Below are 19,613 nucleotides of genomic sequence, written 5' to 3'. Positions count from 1 at the left end.
AAACCCACGCAGACACGGGGAGAATGTGCCGACTCCACACAGGCAGTGACCCAAGCCAGTAAACGAAACCGGGTCCCTGGCACTGAGGCAACAGTGCTAACCACTGTTCCGCTCGATCAAGCCGGCCTGGCAATGTGGCTTGCTCCAGAGTTCTCCCTTGACTACATACCTGGTTGATTTCTAAAGGTCTAATGGCACAATTTAGAAAAAAAATAGCAGAGGGTTCTCCCAGTGTCGTCTTCAACGTTTCTGCCTTCACCAACGTCACCAAGAAAAGGCCAGCTGGCCTTTCGCCTCTTTGCTATGCGCAAAATGGCAATTAGATTTGCTGAAACCACAGTCGTTGGTGGACATTAAAGCAATTCATTCTATGTGAAATTCTTTCAGACACTTTAACAGAGACATTAAATTCCAAGTCTATTTCCTTTCTTGTTATTGGATGTCTGCTTGCCAGCAGTAGTTAATCTGTGAACATATGACATGAAGGTCTTTCCTTTATTGCTGCTGTGATCTGATAAAAGATGCCAGGCTTGTAAAGAGTACCAAAGCAACCTGTTTCTGCTTTAACTGCTGAGGTAGAACTATTCTGTGCTGCAAGACACTACATTATTGGAACTTAAAAAGTAGTGTAAAAAGTGTCATTTTGGGGTAATAGATGAAACACTTACGTTTTCAATAATAATTGCATGGAAGGCTGTCTTTTTAATTAATATCTTTTCAGCCCAAGTTACAATCCAGAGTTAGGCTTCTGTATCTAAGCACACAGCTGAGAGCAGGTTTATAGATGTACAAACAAACCTGAGCTAAGGTCGGTGTGTTCTCAGTAGAGACCGGGAGTATAACTTCTGATGTTATACCAAAAGTCATTCTGTTATCACAGGTTTTGACTTCATTTAGATTTTTCTCTGATGTGCAGCATTAAAAACCAATAGTTCAGTGCACCTCAAGACCCATTTCCCCAGTGTCTGATAAAACACGTGTAGATTACTCATTAGGAGTTATGCATGTCCTATTCCTACCCTTCTCATGGAAGAAGCACTATGTCATGATGTCTTGTGTATTAATCAGACTTATTAAAGACATAAATTGTAAACAATCAGCATTGCAAACCACTTGATTACAGGGTATTACTTAAATCACTGAATCTGCTATGAAACAAATAAAACATTTCAAAACTCCTTGATTATTGCTGGAAAAAGAGGCATACTGTTGAAGCTTTTCATCTTGCACTCATCAGGGTAGCCAAATTTCAACGGTAACAATTTATACTGCATGAGAAAAGGGGTGCTGATTGGTCGGCATGTTGTAATACAGTTTGGGTATCTCCAATGCATAGTATTTAAATGAAGTAGTATGCTTGAGATTTTATACCTCAAACCTTGATAAATGAAATGTTTATTGATCCAAGACAAAAGTGAAAAGTTGATGCAAGCTGGTGGATGATTTATCTACAATGCTATTTGTTGTTCAAGTTAAGACAACTAAAGCAAAAAGATATATTCCACAATTAAATAAAATTGTCAACTATCTGCAGGATTTGAGGGACAGACATCGCTTTACTATAATGAAAACAAACCTTGAGTTTAAGGCTGACCCTTCTGTTGTTTTTCCCCCCTGTCTGATAAAACCATTGAAAGGGCTGAGAGTCTTTTACTTACCTGCTGAATGACTGGGCCAAACAACTTTCCCTCTACCTGGCCAGACCCTCATCTGAGGCATCTTCTCAAGCAGAATTAACAGTACCAGGGCAGGAAAAAAAACTGCATAATCACTTGATTTACAAAGCTGTTAGCTATCATTGGGAGGAGGATAGACTCATTGGTGCATAGGATCCAGGCTGTGTCCAGTCAGGAGTAAGAACATTAGTGACTACCAAAATACCATTAATAGATATTAACAGTATAGAAGTAAAATTGGAAATGTGACATCTCACCCTTTGTTACACTCATCTTCATCTGTCATTTCTTTCCTTGCTGTCGGTCAGAAAAAAAGTCCTTTTCTGTTCTCAGTTTGCCTGGATGAGTTGAACCTTTTTTCTTTCTAACTAGACCTTTCTTTCTCTGTCAGGCAACCCTCTTGCCTTTCTTAGAACTAGAAGCACTGCCAGTCTGACAAACCTAGAGCGGCAGATATTTGCCAGAGGTAATGTACCAGGGAATGGGAGAAATGAAGAGAACCTCCAGTGGCTTTTATCAGATAAGTTGTAGTGTGACGTACCAATAAAAGTCAGTTGATACCTTTTGATATTTCATTATATATGGTTTCAGTTTTAATACTGATGAGATTGCAGGATATAATGTCCCTTTGCTTTTCTATTTTTTTGTTCAGTCATTTTGTTACTTTGACCCTCTTCATCTGTTTACAGCTTTGCTTCACCATTTAATTTAGCAGTGAAGAAATGGTTGAAGAGCATTTCTGTTGTCACTCTCTGATCAGCTGCTTTTTGATGTCTTAATGAATGGGAGAAAATTTTCAAAGCTGGGATTTCCATCCAAGTAATGAATCTGCTCCTCTTAGAGCTCCTTGTGTGTCAGGAGGAGCAGGGGAACTCTGTCCAGGTACCACTGGGGTGAAATTTTATCCTGCATAGCCCTCTTTCCACTGTCTGATAGGGACCATTGTCATGGATCCCTAGCTGTGGCCTCCTGCTGGTAAATTCCAACTCCTGCCTGCTGATCAGTCAGTCAGACAGGGTGTTGGGTGGGAGTCAGTGTTGAGTTATTTGAATGAGGTCCTGGCATTAAAATCGTCAGGGACTTGATGGTAAAGCCTTGCCAAGTTCATTACCCACTATTGGACTCACCCATCCATTAATATTGAAGCCAATCCATTTACTTACCAATCAAATATCTATGTCAACTGAGGCACTTCTCCAGTTGGTAGTCAGATTAAACACTGATTTGATCTGTGACCAGCCAACGACCTGCAGGACCAGATTTACATGGACATTGTTTGGCATTGAGTATAATTTCCAAACATTGTCATAAATTCTGATAACAATTGGCCTTAAACCCCAGGATTATACTGTAAATGTGTATTAGAAAGACAGGGTAAATATACCTAATCAGCTATTTGATTACATTTCTTTATGATAGACTCTTCAGAGTTGGCTGTCAATATGATCCTATTCTCACTCTGTTTATTACAATATTATCACCAGGGCTTTAATACTTAGCGACCTTGGGCCAAACTTGATTGAAAATGTTTTATATATCAAATTAAACTTGACCTTTTCCAGTTGATCTTAAGTGTGATACTTTGAATTTCAGTAAGTGTAACAATGATTTGACAGATGGAAAAATTTGGATTGCTGCTTTTGCTAATTCCTGTTTCTATAATACAGTTTCTGTACTTGGGAAAGTAGAAAAAAATTGCATTCTAATTTTTAAAGTGAATGTACAGTTTTGAAAGTCACTTCGTTGTTCTGTTTGCGTCTGTTACATGCATTGGGTACCAATCCAGATCTTCTCCATCTATTTAAAAATCCTGGCAATTGCCTTAGCTCAGTTGCATAAGCAGCAGGCCAAGCCTTGTGTGAGGCTGCTTAATATTGCAAGCTATGTCTGAGATTGTATTAGTTAACTGAAATAAGAGCAGCTGAGCTTGATTGGTTTTTTTCAGTCAACTAACAGAAGGCTCAAAGTATAAAAAGATACATCTTCAGTTCACCCTCATTTACTTTCTGAAAATCTGCATATTAAGATGCTGCACCTAGCATTCTGATTGTAATTTGAGAAGCATCGCAACTCAGAGTAGCATGTTCATGTATCAATTTTAAAAATCAATCTGCAGCTCCCAGTGGTAATTTACACATTTGCAATTCATCTCAGACACAAGGTTTGCTTTTTAGCAGCTAGGATTTCAGTTGACAAGATTAGGATCGTCAGGCAGATAGATATTTCAAGAACTTTTTACTGTTCTATAGATGAGCATAACATAAATACATTGTCTCTCTGTTCAGTGTTCTTATACAATATTGTTCTTTCTCTCTTTATGTTGTGCTTCTTAAGGACCAAACCATTTCCTAGGTAATTATTCAATTATACTGATCAAAAGATTGCAATCTATGGGTAAATTTTCACCTTAACACTCCTGGTGCAGAACCTCATTCAACAGGCCAATCAGATCTGGAGGTCAGCACTCCCAAATCACAGCCCACCTAATTTTTTGGCTATTAAATTTGATACCCAGAAAGTTGGATAAACCATGAATCAGGTATGTTTGTCTGAGGCCTACTGTCTTGCGGGAATCTGTGTTTAACATATTCATGAGATTTACATCCAGTACCCAATGCTGATAAGATGAACTAATACTTACGTTATACAATTTTTAATTTATATTCAAGCTTTGCGTTTCTTTTTTCCTAAAAACGTAAATGATAAATCTTTGTAAGTTGAAGAGATCGGATAATGTCTGTGTTAAGGGTTTCCTAATTTTGAAATGCTAATGACAAGCAGTGTCACCTTTCATCACTTGATTATTTGGCTGTGATAGATGACTGGTTACTAACTGTTGTGTGTCAGTGCTCATGCCAGCAGCGTTGAGCCTATTGTGGAAGCTGGATCTCAGAATTAAGATTGCTGGAAAGGAATTTGCAGAAGTCTCAGATTTGCAAGTTAATGACTACAGACTTGCCAAATAGAAACTGAAGTGTGCTCACTCTGCATTTATGTACGCAAACACAACATGTGTGGTTTGTATAAAACTTGTTCATGAAACTATATGCATGCCAGTGGAGTGCAGAAGCCATGCATTGGTATCAGAATTATTTCACTGATCTACCCGAACCAGTCACTTCCAGGACTTTGCTGAACACAGCAGTCTGAATCAGGGGACCAGTGCTTAATTGTTCAAAGTTGACTTGTTTATTTCCATGCTCTTTGTCCAGCTGTTTATAAATACGCTTTAATTCTGGTATTGTTTTGGATGTTATCAGCTTTGAATCATTGCACTAATTCTTAGATCATCTCTACTTCCCACAGTAGTCCCTTGGCTTCCCTCTGACAAATCCCTCTGACTTGATCTTAACACCTTTTTGAAATAATATCTTGCTATTCACAGTTTATTTGTTGTAGTCAAGCGGTACTAATCCAAAGCTGATATGCAACTTGAGACCCAGTCCGTAACACACAGTGCAAATTATTAGAATTCTTACAGTGCAGGAGGAGGTCATTTGGCCCATCGAATCCGCACCAACTCTCCAACAGATCATCTTACCCAGGCCCATCCCATTCCCGTAACCCTGCGCATTTACCCCACTAATCTCCCTAACCTCCACATCTTGGGACACTAAGGGCCAATTTACCATGGCCAATCCACCTAGCCCACACATCTTTGGACTGTGGGAGGAAACCGGAACACCTGGAGGAAACCCATGCATAGACATGGGGAAAATGTACAGACTCCACACAGACAGTCACCCAAGGCTGGAATTGAACCTAGGTCCCTGGTGCTGTGAGGCAGCAATGCTTGCCATTGTGCCGCCCCATCAGATTTTTGAACAAGCCATTCAGGGTTTCATTTGGTAATTAAGCAGGTTTTCAATTGAAAAACCTAGGTCAAGGACTAAAGCTCAATGTGCAAAGTATACCATCGTAAGTTGCAAAGAGTAGGAGAAAATATGCGACAAATCAGGAAGGAGGTTGCTTCTTTTAAATTTTAAATAAGTAGGTCAGATTGGGGCCAGTTCGCTCACTTGGCTGGATGACTGGTTTGTGATGTCGCGCAACGCGAACTGTGCAGGTTCAATCCCCATACTGCTGAGGTTATTCATGAGGGGTCAGCCTTCTCAACCTTGCCCCTCGCCTGAGGTGTGGTGACCCTGAGGTTAAATCACCACCAGTCGGCTCTCTCTCAAAAAAGGGGAAGGGCAGCCTATGGTCCTCCAGGACTTTGGTGATTTTCATTTCATCTAGATCAGAGCAGAAAAGGAAGATTGAAAGAGTTCCACAGCATCATATGTTGGTAATATGAATTAGGGTGGAAGATTGTATGATGAATCTTAAGTTCTATAGTGTGAGAAGGAAGAATGTGTATCATAGAATCATAGAAACCCTACAGTGCGGAAGGAGGCCATTCGGCCCATCGAGTCTGCACTGACCACAATCCCACCCAGGCCCTACCCCCACATATTTACTTGCTAATCCCTCTAACCTACGCATCTCAGGACTCTAAGGGGCAATTTTTAACCTGGCCAATCAACCTAACCCGCAAATCTTTGGACTGTGGGAGGAGGAAACCGGAGCACCCGGAGGAAACCCACGCAGACACGAGGAGAATGTGCAAACTCCACACAGACAGTGACCCGAGCCGGGAATCGAACCCGGGACCCTGGAGCTGTGAAGCAGCAGTGCTAACCACTGTGCTACCGTGCTGCCACGGTAGACCAGTGTGTTTGCAGTTGGGGAGGAATAAGTGAGCAAAGTTGGGAAGTTGCTAAGGAATTAATGTCGGGTCCTCTGGAGTACAAATTTCCAATGATACTTGCTATTGTTGTTAACTGGATGGAATGCATGGCACGGGCCAATCTTTCAAAGCAATTCTTCACCTCTGATACAAAATTAAAATGATGTGGAGATGCCGGCGTTGGACTGGGGTAAACACAGTAAGGAGTCTAACAACACCAGGTTAAAGTCCAACAGGTTTATTTGGTAGCAAATACCACTAGCTTTTGGAGCGCTGCTCCTTCGTCAGGTGAGTGGGAGATCTGCTCATAAACAGCAAACAGGGCATATAAAGACACACTGTGTCACAGGGCATATAAAGACACACTGTGTCACAGGGCATATAAAGACACACTGTGTCTTTATATGCTATGCCCTGTTTGCTGTTTATGAGCAGATCTTCCACTCACTTGACGAAGGAGCAGCGCTCCGAAAGCTAGTGGCGTTTGCTACCAAATAAACCTGTTGGACTTTAACCTGGTGTTGTTAGACTCCTTACAAAAGTAAAATGCCATGGTTGCAGGAAATCAGAAAAGGAAACAAAAGATTCTGGAAATACTCAGGTCTGGCAGCTGCTGTGGAAAGGGAAACAGAGTTAATTGCCGGACTTCTACTGCCCCGCCCACCATGAAATGCCCATTGTCCTTGGGCAGGATTTTAAAATCCCGCCTGTCCTTTCATCAACTCTGCTCAAAGAACACACCTGAAATTTCCAGCATTTTCTGTCTTCACCTCAGACTGATCATTCTTCTAGAATGAGATTCATTCTGAAGCTCGATCAAGCATCTGAAGATTTATCAATAAGTAGTTTCCTACATTAAAAAAGATTTTTTCTCCAACTTACTATTCTAACTGCTGGAGACAAGTACTTTCAATGTTAGACCAATCATAGCGCCTTTATAAGAGGTCTGTATAATTATTTATGCAGGGTACAGGCCTGTTTGAGACAAGGGGATCAGAACTCAGAACTGTGTCTGAAAGGTGGACAATTGGCCAAAGTCCCTGTCTGTCTCAATTTTATTAAGGAAGTTTCACTGTTAAATTAATGTCAAATTGCAGCTATGAAATTCCACTGAGCAATGTTAGAGGGTTTAGAATAATTATCTGCTATTTTAACAGATGTTAGCCCACTAGTTTAAACAGATCAGCATCCTTAACATACTTTACCAAGTTATTTCCACACGTGTGTCCAGCATTTGTAAAATATCACTCGGTATGATTTCCAGCTTCATGTTTTAATCAGAACTTCCAGAAAGACACGCCACATCTCCAGCTGGACATTCTCTAACACCCCGTGGTTTCCATTCTAACTCATTTACTTTCCCTTGCAGCAGAAGGGAAGATACCGAAACGACGGCAGCCATTCGTGCCATATGCCCTCCGGAACCACACTGGCTGCACCATGTGGTTTGCCACACTCACCACCACTCCAACTAGGTGTGAAATCTCTTTTGTGCAACATTTCATGAGCTCTTATTCCAATATTGGTTTACGGTGCAGATCTTCCATAACATATGTTTGATCTGGTTTTGAGTGTAACCGGTAAGGGTTAAGAGTTTTGCTTTTCTTGTCAATTGATGGTGTAAATCCAGGATCTGTATTTATCATTGGGTTAAGCAAATAAATATTCCTGTTCGAACAACTAGGCTGATGAGTTCATAGACTCATAGAATCCCTACAGTGCAGAAGGAGGCCATTTGGCCTATCGAGTCTGCACTGACAACAATCCCAGCCAGACCCCATCCCCGTAACCCCACATGTTTACCCTGCTAATCCCCCTAACACTAAGAGTCAATTTAGCATGGCCAATCAACCTAACCCGCACATCTTTGGACTGTGGGAGGAAACCGGAGCATCCGGAGGAAACCCACGCAGACACGGGGAGAACATGCAAACTCCACACAGACAGTGACCTTGTTAGAGAAAGGAAAAAAATTGTCCCTTTTTTAGTATAATACGGGTGGGCTTTGTTGTTCCCACTTTTAGATGTTTTTAGTCATTGGTGCAGTAGTGTGATTATCCTGGTAATTGTGCTTAATGTTCAGCAGCAATTTGCTACAATTGACAAAACTGTGGAACAGCAAGCTCTAAGGGTGTGAAATAAGTTGACGTACACAGATTTACTATTGACATTTGACTCCCAATACGTTGTGCTGCCTTCCCCTTTCCCCCCATGTTTCAGTATCAGTGACACAGCAATGTTACTTGTACTCTAGAACACATTCTCCAAATACCCTATCCCTTTCCTGCTTTGCTACACCTCTTCCCGCTTTTTAAAAACTTTCTCAAATTTATCATTCCCACTGTGCTTTGCTGTTTTTTTTCCTCACTCTTTTCCAGTGTTGATTGCTCTCTCCCTCCCACCTTAGGTAGAAGTTTGAGGGTATGTTAAGCATCTGCTATGCAAGTTTGAGTTGTTAATGTGCCTGCAGTCTCAGTAAATGTGAGAATTTTTACGCAAAAAGATTTGCAGTTCATCTAGTTTTCTTTCAATCATCCTGGTAGTCATGTGGTACAATAATAGTGAGGTTATTAACTAATATTTTCAAGTAACCTCGATCAGTTAATCTTCAACAGAACCTTGTAGAATGTGAGGAACAACCGAGTATTGGAGAATATCATGTTACTCCCAATTATGTTATACTTACCCCATGTCACAACTCAAATTAGTCTCACACTGTATCCCAAAATATTTTCTGAAAGAAATCTATATAATTTGTATTGAACAAATTGATATTAATTCTTCCTTATTCTTCGCCCTGTTAAGTACTAGACTTGATGTATGCAAATACATATCCAAACCTCATGTAGAAATCATAGAAACCCTACAGTGCAGAAAGAGGCCATTTGGCCCATCGAGTCTGCACCGACCACAATCCCACCCTACCCCCATATCCCTACATATTTACCCACTAATCCCTCTAACCTACGCATCTCAGGACACTAAGGGGCAATTTTAGCATGGCCAATCAACCTAACCCGCACATCTTTGGACTGTGGGAGGAAACCGGAGGAAACCCACGCAGACACGAGGATAATGTGCAAACTCCACACAGACAGTGACCCAAGCCGGGAATTGAACCCAGGTCCCTGGAGCTGTGAAGCAGCAGTGCTAACCACTGTACTACCGTGCCGCCCGTGTGAAGGGGCACTGGCAGAAAAGGCTGATGCCCCATTATGTGGTAGGTTTGATATGGAGAGTACACATACCAAACCAGGCCACATTTGCTTACCCCCCCCCCCAAAAGAGGTTTGGGTGCAGAATTTGAAGTTTTCAGAATCTTGGAAACACATTGTCACTTGATGGAACTGACGGAGCGTGTGGGTTGGGTGTGAATGAGAGTGCTGTAATACACTGACAGTGATGCATGTGTTGCTGCTGTTTCCCATTGTAGAGTGGCACTTTCTCACAGTGAGAGCCCTGGTTTCATACATGAAGGATCTGTTGCAGAACTTGACGACATGCACAATGTTAGCCAATGGCGGGAGGTGCTCCCAGGAGAAGAAGTGCCTTTTGAATTTGAAGCCAGAGAAAAGCTAAGACACAGGTGAGTGAAATAAGATAACACGGTACTCGCTCTACTGCCTTTTGTATCTCACCAATAATCAGCGACTATATTCATGCAGTGTCAGTCATGGTGACATTTTGATGCAAGATCTTTTGTGGGGTCATATCTATATTTGCATAAGATGCAGTAGTTACTTATTCTTGCTTTTGTACTGACAGACACACTCATGAGTTGAAGATTCATCAGCTTTTAGTGCGGGTGAATGGATGGGAACAAGTGAGCCCGGTGTCTGTGGACAAAGTAGGCATCTTCTTCCGGTGTGCAGCACCTGATCGGAATAACCAGTCTTCCATGGTACGCATGATGTACTGCTAGCATGTCATTTGTCAAAACCGATACAATTCTGAGAGCCTATATTTTTGAACAACGGTTTGATATTCTGCAGCGTTGAAGCTGCAGCATTTTCAGAAAACGATTTGTACAAACAATCATTTGTCATTTAAAAAGTGTGAGACACCAGGTAAATTATTGCCTGTGCAAAAATGTTACAAACTTCACAGCTCCAATGTTGTAGTTGTTAAATATGCAGGCTTTAGTACTGAGACACACTTGACTAGGAAGGTCCTAGGGTTAACAATCCATCACGCAAACCTCCCATCCATAGAGGTGGTACAGTGGTTAACACTGCTGCCTCATAGCACCAGAGACCTGGGTCCGATTCCCGGCTTGGGTCATTGTCTGTGTGGAGTCTGCACGTTCTCCCCGTGTCTGCGTGGGTTTCTTCTGGGTGCTCCGGTTTCCTCCCACAGTCCAAAGATGTGCGGGTTAGGTGGATTGGCCATGCTAAATTCTTTCTCGGTGTACCCAAACAGGCACTGGAGTGTGGCGACAAGGGGAATTTCACAGTAACTTCATTGTAGTGTTAATGTGACTCTAATAAATAAACGTTAAACATTGACTCTGTCTACACTTCCCGCTGCCTCGGCAAAGGAGCCAACATAATCTAGGACCCCATGCACCCCACACATCATCTGTTCCACCTTCTTCCGTTGGGAAAAAGATACAAAAGTCTGAGTCACAAACCAACCAATTCAAGAACAGCCTTTTCCCTGCTGCCATCAGACTTTTGAATGGATCCACCTCGCACAAAGTTGATCTTTCTCTACACCCTAGCTATGACTGTAACACTACATTCTGCACACTCTCCTTTCCTTCTCTATGAACAGTATGCTTTGTCTGTATAGCGCGCAAGAAACAGTACTTTTCACTGTATGCTAATACGTGTGACAATAATAAATCAAATAACAAGGAAGATACTTTGACTAGCTGGAAAGTGGGTACCTGCGCATTGGGTAAGGGCACATTTCCATTGAGCTGTGATGCTTAATTAGTGTCTTTTTTCCCTTTGCAAAGTGAAATCCCCTGAAGATATGTACTGAACTAAATCACGGAGAAATTTTTCATCTTAATTTGCCCTACGAGTAACTGACAGGATAAGATTGGCTGCCCATTCACTTCAGTGGGAGGTGTTCTGATCCTGCCAGTTTGCTGCCACCAAGCAGGTTGGGTTAAAATTACCCACATGATTTTGATTGCGGATGTTAAGTGTGTGCCACAGTTTACGTAAAATTTTTCATGCTTTTATTCCAACCATTGATGTAAAGTCAATCTGTTGTGTGCATAATGCAAATCTACTTTCTCATCAATACAGGTTGGGAGTCCCATCAGCAAGACCAACATAATACACCCACATGTCTACGTAAGCATTCTTTCTGTACACCATCATCAGATTTTAATCTATCTTTATTGTGAATTTGATTATTTCACATTATTTAATTAAATTTTTAACAATTCCCACATTGCCCTTTTACTAATATTGTCTGTTTCAAATGATTGGATTATTGATTTTTTAATACAAAAACAATGTTCAGTTATCAACAATAGATTATGATTTTTGTGATCTTGTTCATGATTTATATTTTGACAATGTTGCATTTAATTCTGATGCTCGGTGATCTGATTGATTTATCTCCCCGGTTTTCCCTGCCTCACTTTGTTGGTAGTGTCGCTTGACTGAGAGGTTTGTGTGTTAAAGCCGCAGGATTTAACCCTTAATCAAGCTTGAGATTTGAGTGCATTACTGAAGGAGTGCTGCGTTGCCTCAGATGCCATGTTTTGGATGGAAGCATTAAATTTGAGCTTCTATTTGTTTTGTGACCATACAAGGCCCTGTGATAGTAATCAAAGGAAAGCAGGAAGTTTTCTCAGTGTCCTGGCCAATGTTTCCTCCGCCCCGCCTCCCCCCCCCAACCCCCCTCAACCAACATCACCAGCAACAGATTAACTGGACGCTCATCTCATTTTCCATTTATTAGCCTTCACTGTTTTCAAATTCGCTGGTGTATTTGTCCACATTAAGAACAAGGAATTCCTTTGATGTGTTGTTCTAATATGATTAGGAACTGTATAAATGCAAGTTCTTCCTTGCAGGCACCTGATCAGGTCATGAGTCTAACATTATCAAATATAACAATCTTGATATTTAACTTTGGAGATATTCATAGAAAGTAGAAATAATCGGTTCAGATTACATACAAATATTTAACACTTCACACCAAATTAACATTGTGATATTCTAAGGCCAGTGTAGTGAATTAATGCTCAGTGTTTGTGCAAGGAAACACGTAGTTTGGAAATTTGCCCTACATAATACAGAACCGAGTGGCACAGTGGTTAGCACTGGTGCCTCACAGTGCCAGGGACCTGGGTTCAATTCCCAGCTTGGGTCACTTGTGTGGAGTCTGCACGTTCTTCCTGTGTCTGCGTGGGTTTCCTCCGAGTGCTCCGATTTCATCCCACAGTCCAGAAGACGTGCTGGTTAGGTGCATTGGCCGTGCTAAATTCTCCCTCAGTGTACCCAAACAGGTGCCGGAGTGTGGCGACTAGGGGATTTTCACAGTAGCTTCATTGCGGTGTTAATGTAAGCCTACTTGTGACACTAATAAATAAAATTTAAACTAAGCTGCTGTAAATAATATATGTTCAGGCATATTCTATGCTCTCTTGGCTATTGGGTGTTCAGCTTCTCTTAAAAACCCAACATTCTAGTGGAGGGAAGAAGCAAATCAATGTGTATGGACAAAGAGCAGTGTATCTTGCCCAGGGTCCCAAGGTGCCGGCAACCCTTGGGATGCCTCCTGTCGAGACAGATTTAGGAGCTTTTCTTTGTAGAGCTCCTTAATGCAGCAACGTCACCTCTTGGACAGACATTAAGAAAACCGAACAACATTGACAATGAATTTCCAGCTGACTAAACTTGTCTAAATACGCTTGCTCCTGATTGGCTGTCACTGCCCCCATTAGGTGCTAAATTGGCTGTGCTAAATTGCCCCTTAGTGTCAGGGGGAACTAGCTAGGGTAAATGCATTGCATTATGGGGATAGGGCCTGGGAGGGATTGTGGTCGGGGCAGACTCGATGGGCTGAATGGCCTCATTCTGCACTGTAGGGATTCTGTGATATTAAACAGGGATTGCAATTATCTTTATATCTTTTTCATTTTGTTTTTGTTTTCAGTGTTATAAAATGAATATTATGAAACTGATTTTCTTTCTCTTATTGTTCGCCATATTATCACACTCTATTCGTAAAAGAAGCCCTTAGCAATGTTTCTCCCTTCTCTGTAGTTCTCGGCATTGCCACCTGTCCGGGTTGTTTTTTCTGTGACTCTGGAGGGGAGTGCAAGAAAAGTGATAACTGTCCGCTCAGCGCTGATTGTGAAAAACAAATTGGAGGTACCCATGGAACTGCGACTGGACAGCCCATCTGCCCCAGACAGTAAGTGCAGCAGTATGTCCCTTAACAATTATTCTGCAATTCCAGCAATAGCTCAACAGTACATCAGTAAGGCAAATCCTACCAGAAAAAAAATCACCAGGCTCTCCAAACCCCAGCCCACCCATTTATGGTGTCAGCTCAAGCTGTCTACAAAGTAAAACACACTAATATTAGGGCGGCACAGTGGTTAGCACTGCTGCCTCACAGCGCCAGGGGGACCCGGGTTCGATTTCCCAGTGAGGGACACAGTCTGTGCGGAGTCTGCACCTTCTCCCCATGTCTGCGCGAGTTTCCTCCGTTGTGTCCCGGTTTTCCACCCACAGTCCGAAAGACATGCTGGTTAGGTGCATTGGCCATGCTAAATTCTCCCTCGGAACAGGCGCCGGAGTGGCGACTAGGGGAATTTCAGAGTAACTTCGTTGCAGTGTTAATGTAAGCCTCCTTGTGACACTAATAAATAAACTTAAATTTGGGTTTTAGATATTTTTTACGCAGAGTTTAAAAACAACCAGCTTTTTTCTTTTAAACTGATGGTTTAAACATCCTTTCTAAAATCTGTCATCAGAAACTACAAAACAACTGCACTGTGAAACATACTAATCTCATAACTGTGACCATCCACTCACTTTTCATTAGTGATAGATTCGATCAGTTCAGTTGTGACATAGCTAGTGATAGGTACAATTGATAGTCATTTTCAGAATCTAAATTGGTAATTTCTTCGTTAATCTCCTTGGCAGTATGTGAACACTTTAACCTGGTGTTGTTAAACTTCTTACTGTGTTTACCCCAGTCCAGATGCCGGTATTGCTGGAAAAAAGTGTTTCTTTTATCAAATAGGATCGGAGCCATTTGGTCACTGTGCAAGCTTGATGCTGAAATGGGGCACATCAAAGCCATCTTGCGGGATAATGGCTACCCTGATCAAATGATTGCTCACTGTATATTGCGCAAACTCATAATGGGCTAAAGGCGCCACTTTTGGCCTTGAAAAATGTCCAGTCTACCTCGGGTTAATCTGGAAGGGTAAGATATTTCAAAGATTTAAGTAACAGGTGAAGCTAGCCTTTGCACGCTGTTACTATGCAGTGCCGATGTGGAGATGCCGGCGTTGGACTAGGGTAAACACAGTAGGAAGTTTAACAACACCAGGTTAAAGTCCAACAGGTTTATTTGGTAGCAAAAGCCGCACAAGCTTTCGGAGCCTTAAGCCCCTTCTTCATTCTTCTTCACCTGAAGAAGGGGCAATGCAGTGCCAACAGGAATGGTTTTCTCCACTAACAGGCTACTGCCATCAAGCCAAAAAGGTGTTCTGCCTATCACACAAGTGAATTATGTGGTTTATGAATTTCAGTGCCAGTGTGATACCAGGTATGTGGTCTATATGTCCTAATGACTGGCAAATCGTATTAAACAGCATGTCCTTCAGTTGTGTACAACAGGCAAAGTATTGACTGTACCCATCCCATCCAGACCGTGCTTGCAAAACTCCAAACAGTGTCGAACATTAGATGTGTTTCCTTGATTGGACAAAACTTGTTAAACAATCTTGATTGTGCTAAAAGTTACACTGAAACAAATTTAAGATTACCAGTCGGGCTCACAGCATGGCTCGCTTACTAGAAGCCACATATTCACAAACAGGGCCCTGTCCTTTGCGGAGAGAAGGAGCATGTTCATGCATTGTGCCTTTTTCAACTAAACAAAACTTGGGGGACATCCATTCTCTCATTCATTCCTCATGGCAATGTCTTGAACAATCAGAGTCAACTTAGTTTTAATTTGAAACAAAGGTTTGGCAGTTAACTGTTCTTTGTTGCATTCTCGTGGACAACACCTCTACCAATCAGAGTCCACTTGCCAACCAATCAGCACTCTCTTCTCATGCAGTATAAATTCTTGTTCCCTGTACTGTTGGTTTATCTTGCGTAGCTGTCCTGATGAGTGTAGGACAAAAAGCTTTGATGGCATGTCTTTTTTCAGCAAGACTGAAGTTCTGTACTGCCAAATGACAATTTACAACTTTACATTCTTCTATAAATGAGAAATCCTTTTTAACCTATTCTCATGTATTTCTGTGCTTTAGCGCTAATAACATTTATTTCATAGCCCGAGGCTACCACAACTCAGTTTTCCCATTCTTGTTTCTTGGGTAAAAATAAAGTGGAATCTGTTAGCTCAGAGATAATTTTGTCATGTGTTATGAAAATTGTAATGACTGTTTCTCCAATGGCTCAGTTGGCTAATGCACCTTTTGATTTATGTTCACGTTATAATTAAGGCCATGGGTTTGGGCTTGATGAAGGGAAAATCAAGTAGGGTTCTGATCAATAACTGGCTGTGGCTAGTCCACACTAGAAAGAGCTGTGGACAGTGTGTTAGACTTTGCTGTGGTGATTCCATGGTTGAATAACCTATCTACACGAGCTGCTAGTAGACCAAAGCAGAACAGCAATCAGCAAAACCAACAGTGTATTAAACTATGTAATCAGATCAGTGTCTAGTTCTTTTGGGAAGATCATACTTTGAGCAGCGTGTCCAGTTCTGATCCTCGAGACACAAACATCACGTTCAGGCCTTAGGCATTTGCAGAGTAGAGTGACAAGGTTGATTCCTTGTGTCAAAGGCCTGAAATATGAGCAAAGACTGGAGAGAATCGGGGCCTTCCTGTCTGGAGGGGTGATGTCTGAGAGATAACCCTGCGGGTAGATATGAGAATGGAAAAAATAAATGCAGAGTATCACTAATTAATATTGAGAGTAGGGCTGGCGAAATAAATCCAAACCACTAGGGGTGGAGTCTGGATATTTCTCTTGGCTCAGAGTAATCAGAGTAAATTTTGAGATAGATAAAAGCAAAATACTGCAGATTCTGAAATCTGAAACAAAAACAAAATGTTGGAAAATTTCAGCAGGTCTGACAGCATCTGTGGAGAGAGAATAGAACCAATGTTTCAACTCTGAATGATCCTATTCTCTCTTCACAGATGCTGTTACACCTGTTGAGATTTTCCAGCATTTTTTGTTTTTGTTTGAGATAGAGTAGTTGGATAAAAAAGACCCCGGAATTATTTAGTTAACGTTAATTTGTTAGTGTCACAAGTAGGCTTACATTAACACTGCAATGAAGTTACTGTGAAAATCCCCTAGTCGCCACACTCCGGCGCCTGTTTGGGCACACTGAGGGAAAATTTAGCACGGCCAATGCACCTAACCAGCACGTCTTTCAGACCGTGGGAGGAAACCGGAGCACCCGGAGGAAACTCACGCAGATACTGGGAGATCGTGCAGGCTCTGCATAGACAGTGACCCAAGCTGGGAATCGAACGCGGGTGCCTGGAACTGTGAGGCAGTAGTGCTAACCCACTGGGCCTCTGTGTTGCCCAATTTTCCATTTTCCAATTGGATGCTGCAATATTGGGGGGTGGGGATGGGGGGGGGGGGCTGCAGTTAGGATCTCGGATGAATGAATTAAGATGGGCTGAATGGCCTTCCTCATCTGTGATCAGTTGAGAGAATAATAGAAAAATGCAATGCCTGTCTCTTCTCTCAGCTTCAATGCCCTTGGAGCCATCACAATGACGGTCTGTGAGTCAAGACTAGTACTGGTACTATTATTTTCTCAGGCAACAGTTTACAAAGATTGTTCATTGTTTGTTGTATGTTCTCAAATTTATGCAAACTAATTCCAATGATTTCAGAACCCGTGGTGCTGCCAGCAGTGGTACCAGGCGATTCGTTAGCAATTCCCTTGCACCTAACATCATGGCGTCTACAAGCAAGACCAAAGGGACTTGGGCTGTTCTTCTGTAAAACACCCATCCACTGGACCAGTGTGGCAAAAGTAGGGGAGGTGAACAGCAGCAAGCGCGAGTGTCATTCATCAGACTGTGATGACAGCTGTTCATACAGGTACCCAATTTGTTCTGGCAGTTGCGCCTACTTCTGTAAATTCCCAAGATGTTTTGGGTGTAAGTTTATGATCAACAATCGTCTACAGCATTTCTTGTACAGTCTTCAGAACATAAAGCAACACTTAGTCACTGCATATGAAAATTCCAGTTCTTAAGAAAGGCCAGCTTCGAAACACTTGACCCCTTTTTTTGCTCTCCACAGATGCGAATTGATCCACTGGCTTTCCGGTCATGCACCTTTTTTTCCCTTATTAAAATTGCAATTCAGAAGTTGGCCAAAATTCTCGACATTAATCGTACCCATGCACTAAACTGCCATTGAACAGTCACCGAAGTAGAATGGGGAATGCTGTATACAACAAAAGAATTCACTGACTTTGGAGTCAAATCGCACGATTAGGGCAAAGTAGAGGGAGCTTTACTCTGCATCTAATCTGTGCTATGTAGAGAGAACTTTACTCTGCAGCTAATTCTTGCTTAAAATTTTTCCATTGTATCCGCGGCACAAACATTTAAGCACATGTGGTTGCCAAAGCTCAACAAAAGCACGACTTATTCTTTATGTAGGTTTTTTATTTTAGTTTATTTAAAGTAACTATTGATGCTTATGTTGCAAATTTTGTCATATTTATTGGGAAAAGTATAATGTTCCTCAAATGAAAGATACAAAATAGGTTTGGATGAAGGCAGCCCTTCAAGCCTATTTGATCTCGTTCTTACAGAAAACCAATCTTACAGATTTCACATTATAGGAACCAGCTGTTTCTTAAATGAGTCATGTCCAGGTTTCAACTTCTCTTCCTGGCAATGCATTCCAGATGTTTATCACGTTCTGTGTAAAGAAATACTCCCTGACGTCAACCCTAATTTTGCCTTTCACAACCATGAACCAGTGCCGTCGTGTTGACTTCCTTTGAAGTATCAGACCTTGTTTCAGGTATACTTTACCTGTTATTTATTAAGCTGCTGTAAGGTTCCTTGAAGCGTCTGTTTTAGAAACTGGAGCACCAGCTTGTCACATCGTTCCTGAAAGTTTCTCCATGTAATGCCAGGCATTAGTTTTCCTGGACTTGTCTGCACTGCCCTGAGGGCCTGAGTAGCTGTCTACCGAAATGGATTGCAGTACTCCCAGGTATGGCCTGGCCAGAACGCACGGGCAGCACGGTAGCACAGTGGTTAGCACTGCTGCTTCACAGCTCCAGAGACTGGGTTCAATTCCCGGCTTGGGTCACTGTCTGTGTGGAGTTTGCACATTCTCCTCGTGTCTGCGTGGGTTTCCTCCGGGTGCTCCGGTTTCCTCCCACAGTCCAAAGATGTGCGGGTTAGGTTGATTGGCCATGCTAAAATTGTCCCTTAGTGTCCTGAGATGCATAGGTTTGAGGGATTAGCGGGTAAATGTGTAGGGATATGGGGGTAGGGCCTGGGTGGGATTGTGGTCGGTGCAGACTCGATGGGCCAGATGGCCTCTTTCGGCACTGTAGGGTTTCTATGATTCTATGAAGACTGCACAGCTTCAGCACAACGTCAGATTTCCACTGAACTTCTGGGGATTTCAACTCCAGCTCGGACTTGAAATCAAATCTTTTGAAGCTTGCAGAAAGTTAGAGACGTTGCAACGTTCCTCAGTTTTCTGAAGTAAAATCAGTAAACACGAAATCATGAAACCTTCTGTACTTGATATTGTCATTAGGGAAAAAATAGATAAAAGTTCACTTTTTTCCACATCATTGATAAACAGAAAAATGTCCCCAAATTAAGCCATAAAGCTATTCCTAGTTAGGCCCTACATAAGGGAAATAAACTGTATGAACTGAACATTCCTTTGAAACTAGTTTCAGTAACAGGATGCCTGTTGTACCTTAAGAGTTTCAAGTGCGGCCCCCACCTCTAATTTAAAATTCTGATTCTTATG

General features: G+C 41.9%; 1 protein-coding gene across 6 annotated transcripts in view; it reads left to right on the top strand.

The window, feature by feature from the left end:
- vps13d (vacuolar protein sorting 13 homolog D) overlaps positions 1–19,613 on the top strand; it is a 270,660-nt gene that overhangs the window by 124,037 nt on the left and 127,010 nt on the right. For 2 of the 6 annotated variants that reach the window (XM_078239044.1, XM_078239042.1), the window contains exons 39-45: positions 2,068–2,142; positions 7,775–7,880; positions 9,839–9,991; positions 10,171–10,306; positions 11,664–11,711; positions 13,638–13,788; positions 17,489–17,699. In XM_078239044.1, coding sequence (XP_078095170.1) covers positions 2,068–2,142; positions 7,775–7,880; positions 9,839–9,991; positions 10,171–10,306; positions 11,664–11,711; positions 13,638–13,788; positions 17,489–17,699 — 880 coding nt within the window. The remainder of the gene's footprint in view (positions 1–2,067; positions 2,143–7,774; positions 7,881–9,838; positions 9,992–10,170; positions 10,307–11,663; positions 11,712–13,637; positions 13,789–17,488; positions 17,700–19,613) is intronic. The other 4 variants (XM_078239047.1, XM_078239045.1, XM_078239043.1 and 1 more) reach the window with 3 other exon arrangements.

The sequence above is a fragment of the Mustelus asterias genome, chromosome 22, assembly GCF_964213995.1.
Source record: "Mustelus asterias chromosome 22, sMusAst1.hap1.1, whole genome shotgun sequence".
Classification (NCBI taxonomy): domain Eukaryota; kingdom Metazoa; phylum Chordata; class Chondrichthyes; order Carcharhiniformes; family Triakidae; genus Mustelus; species Mustelus asterias.
This window is presented reverse-complemented; position numbering and strand designations above follow the sequence as displayed.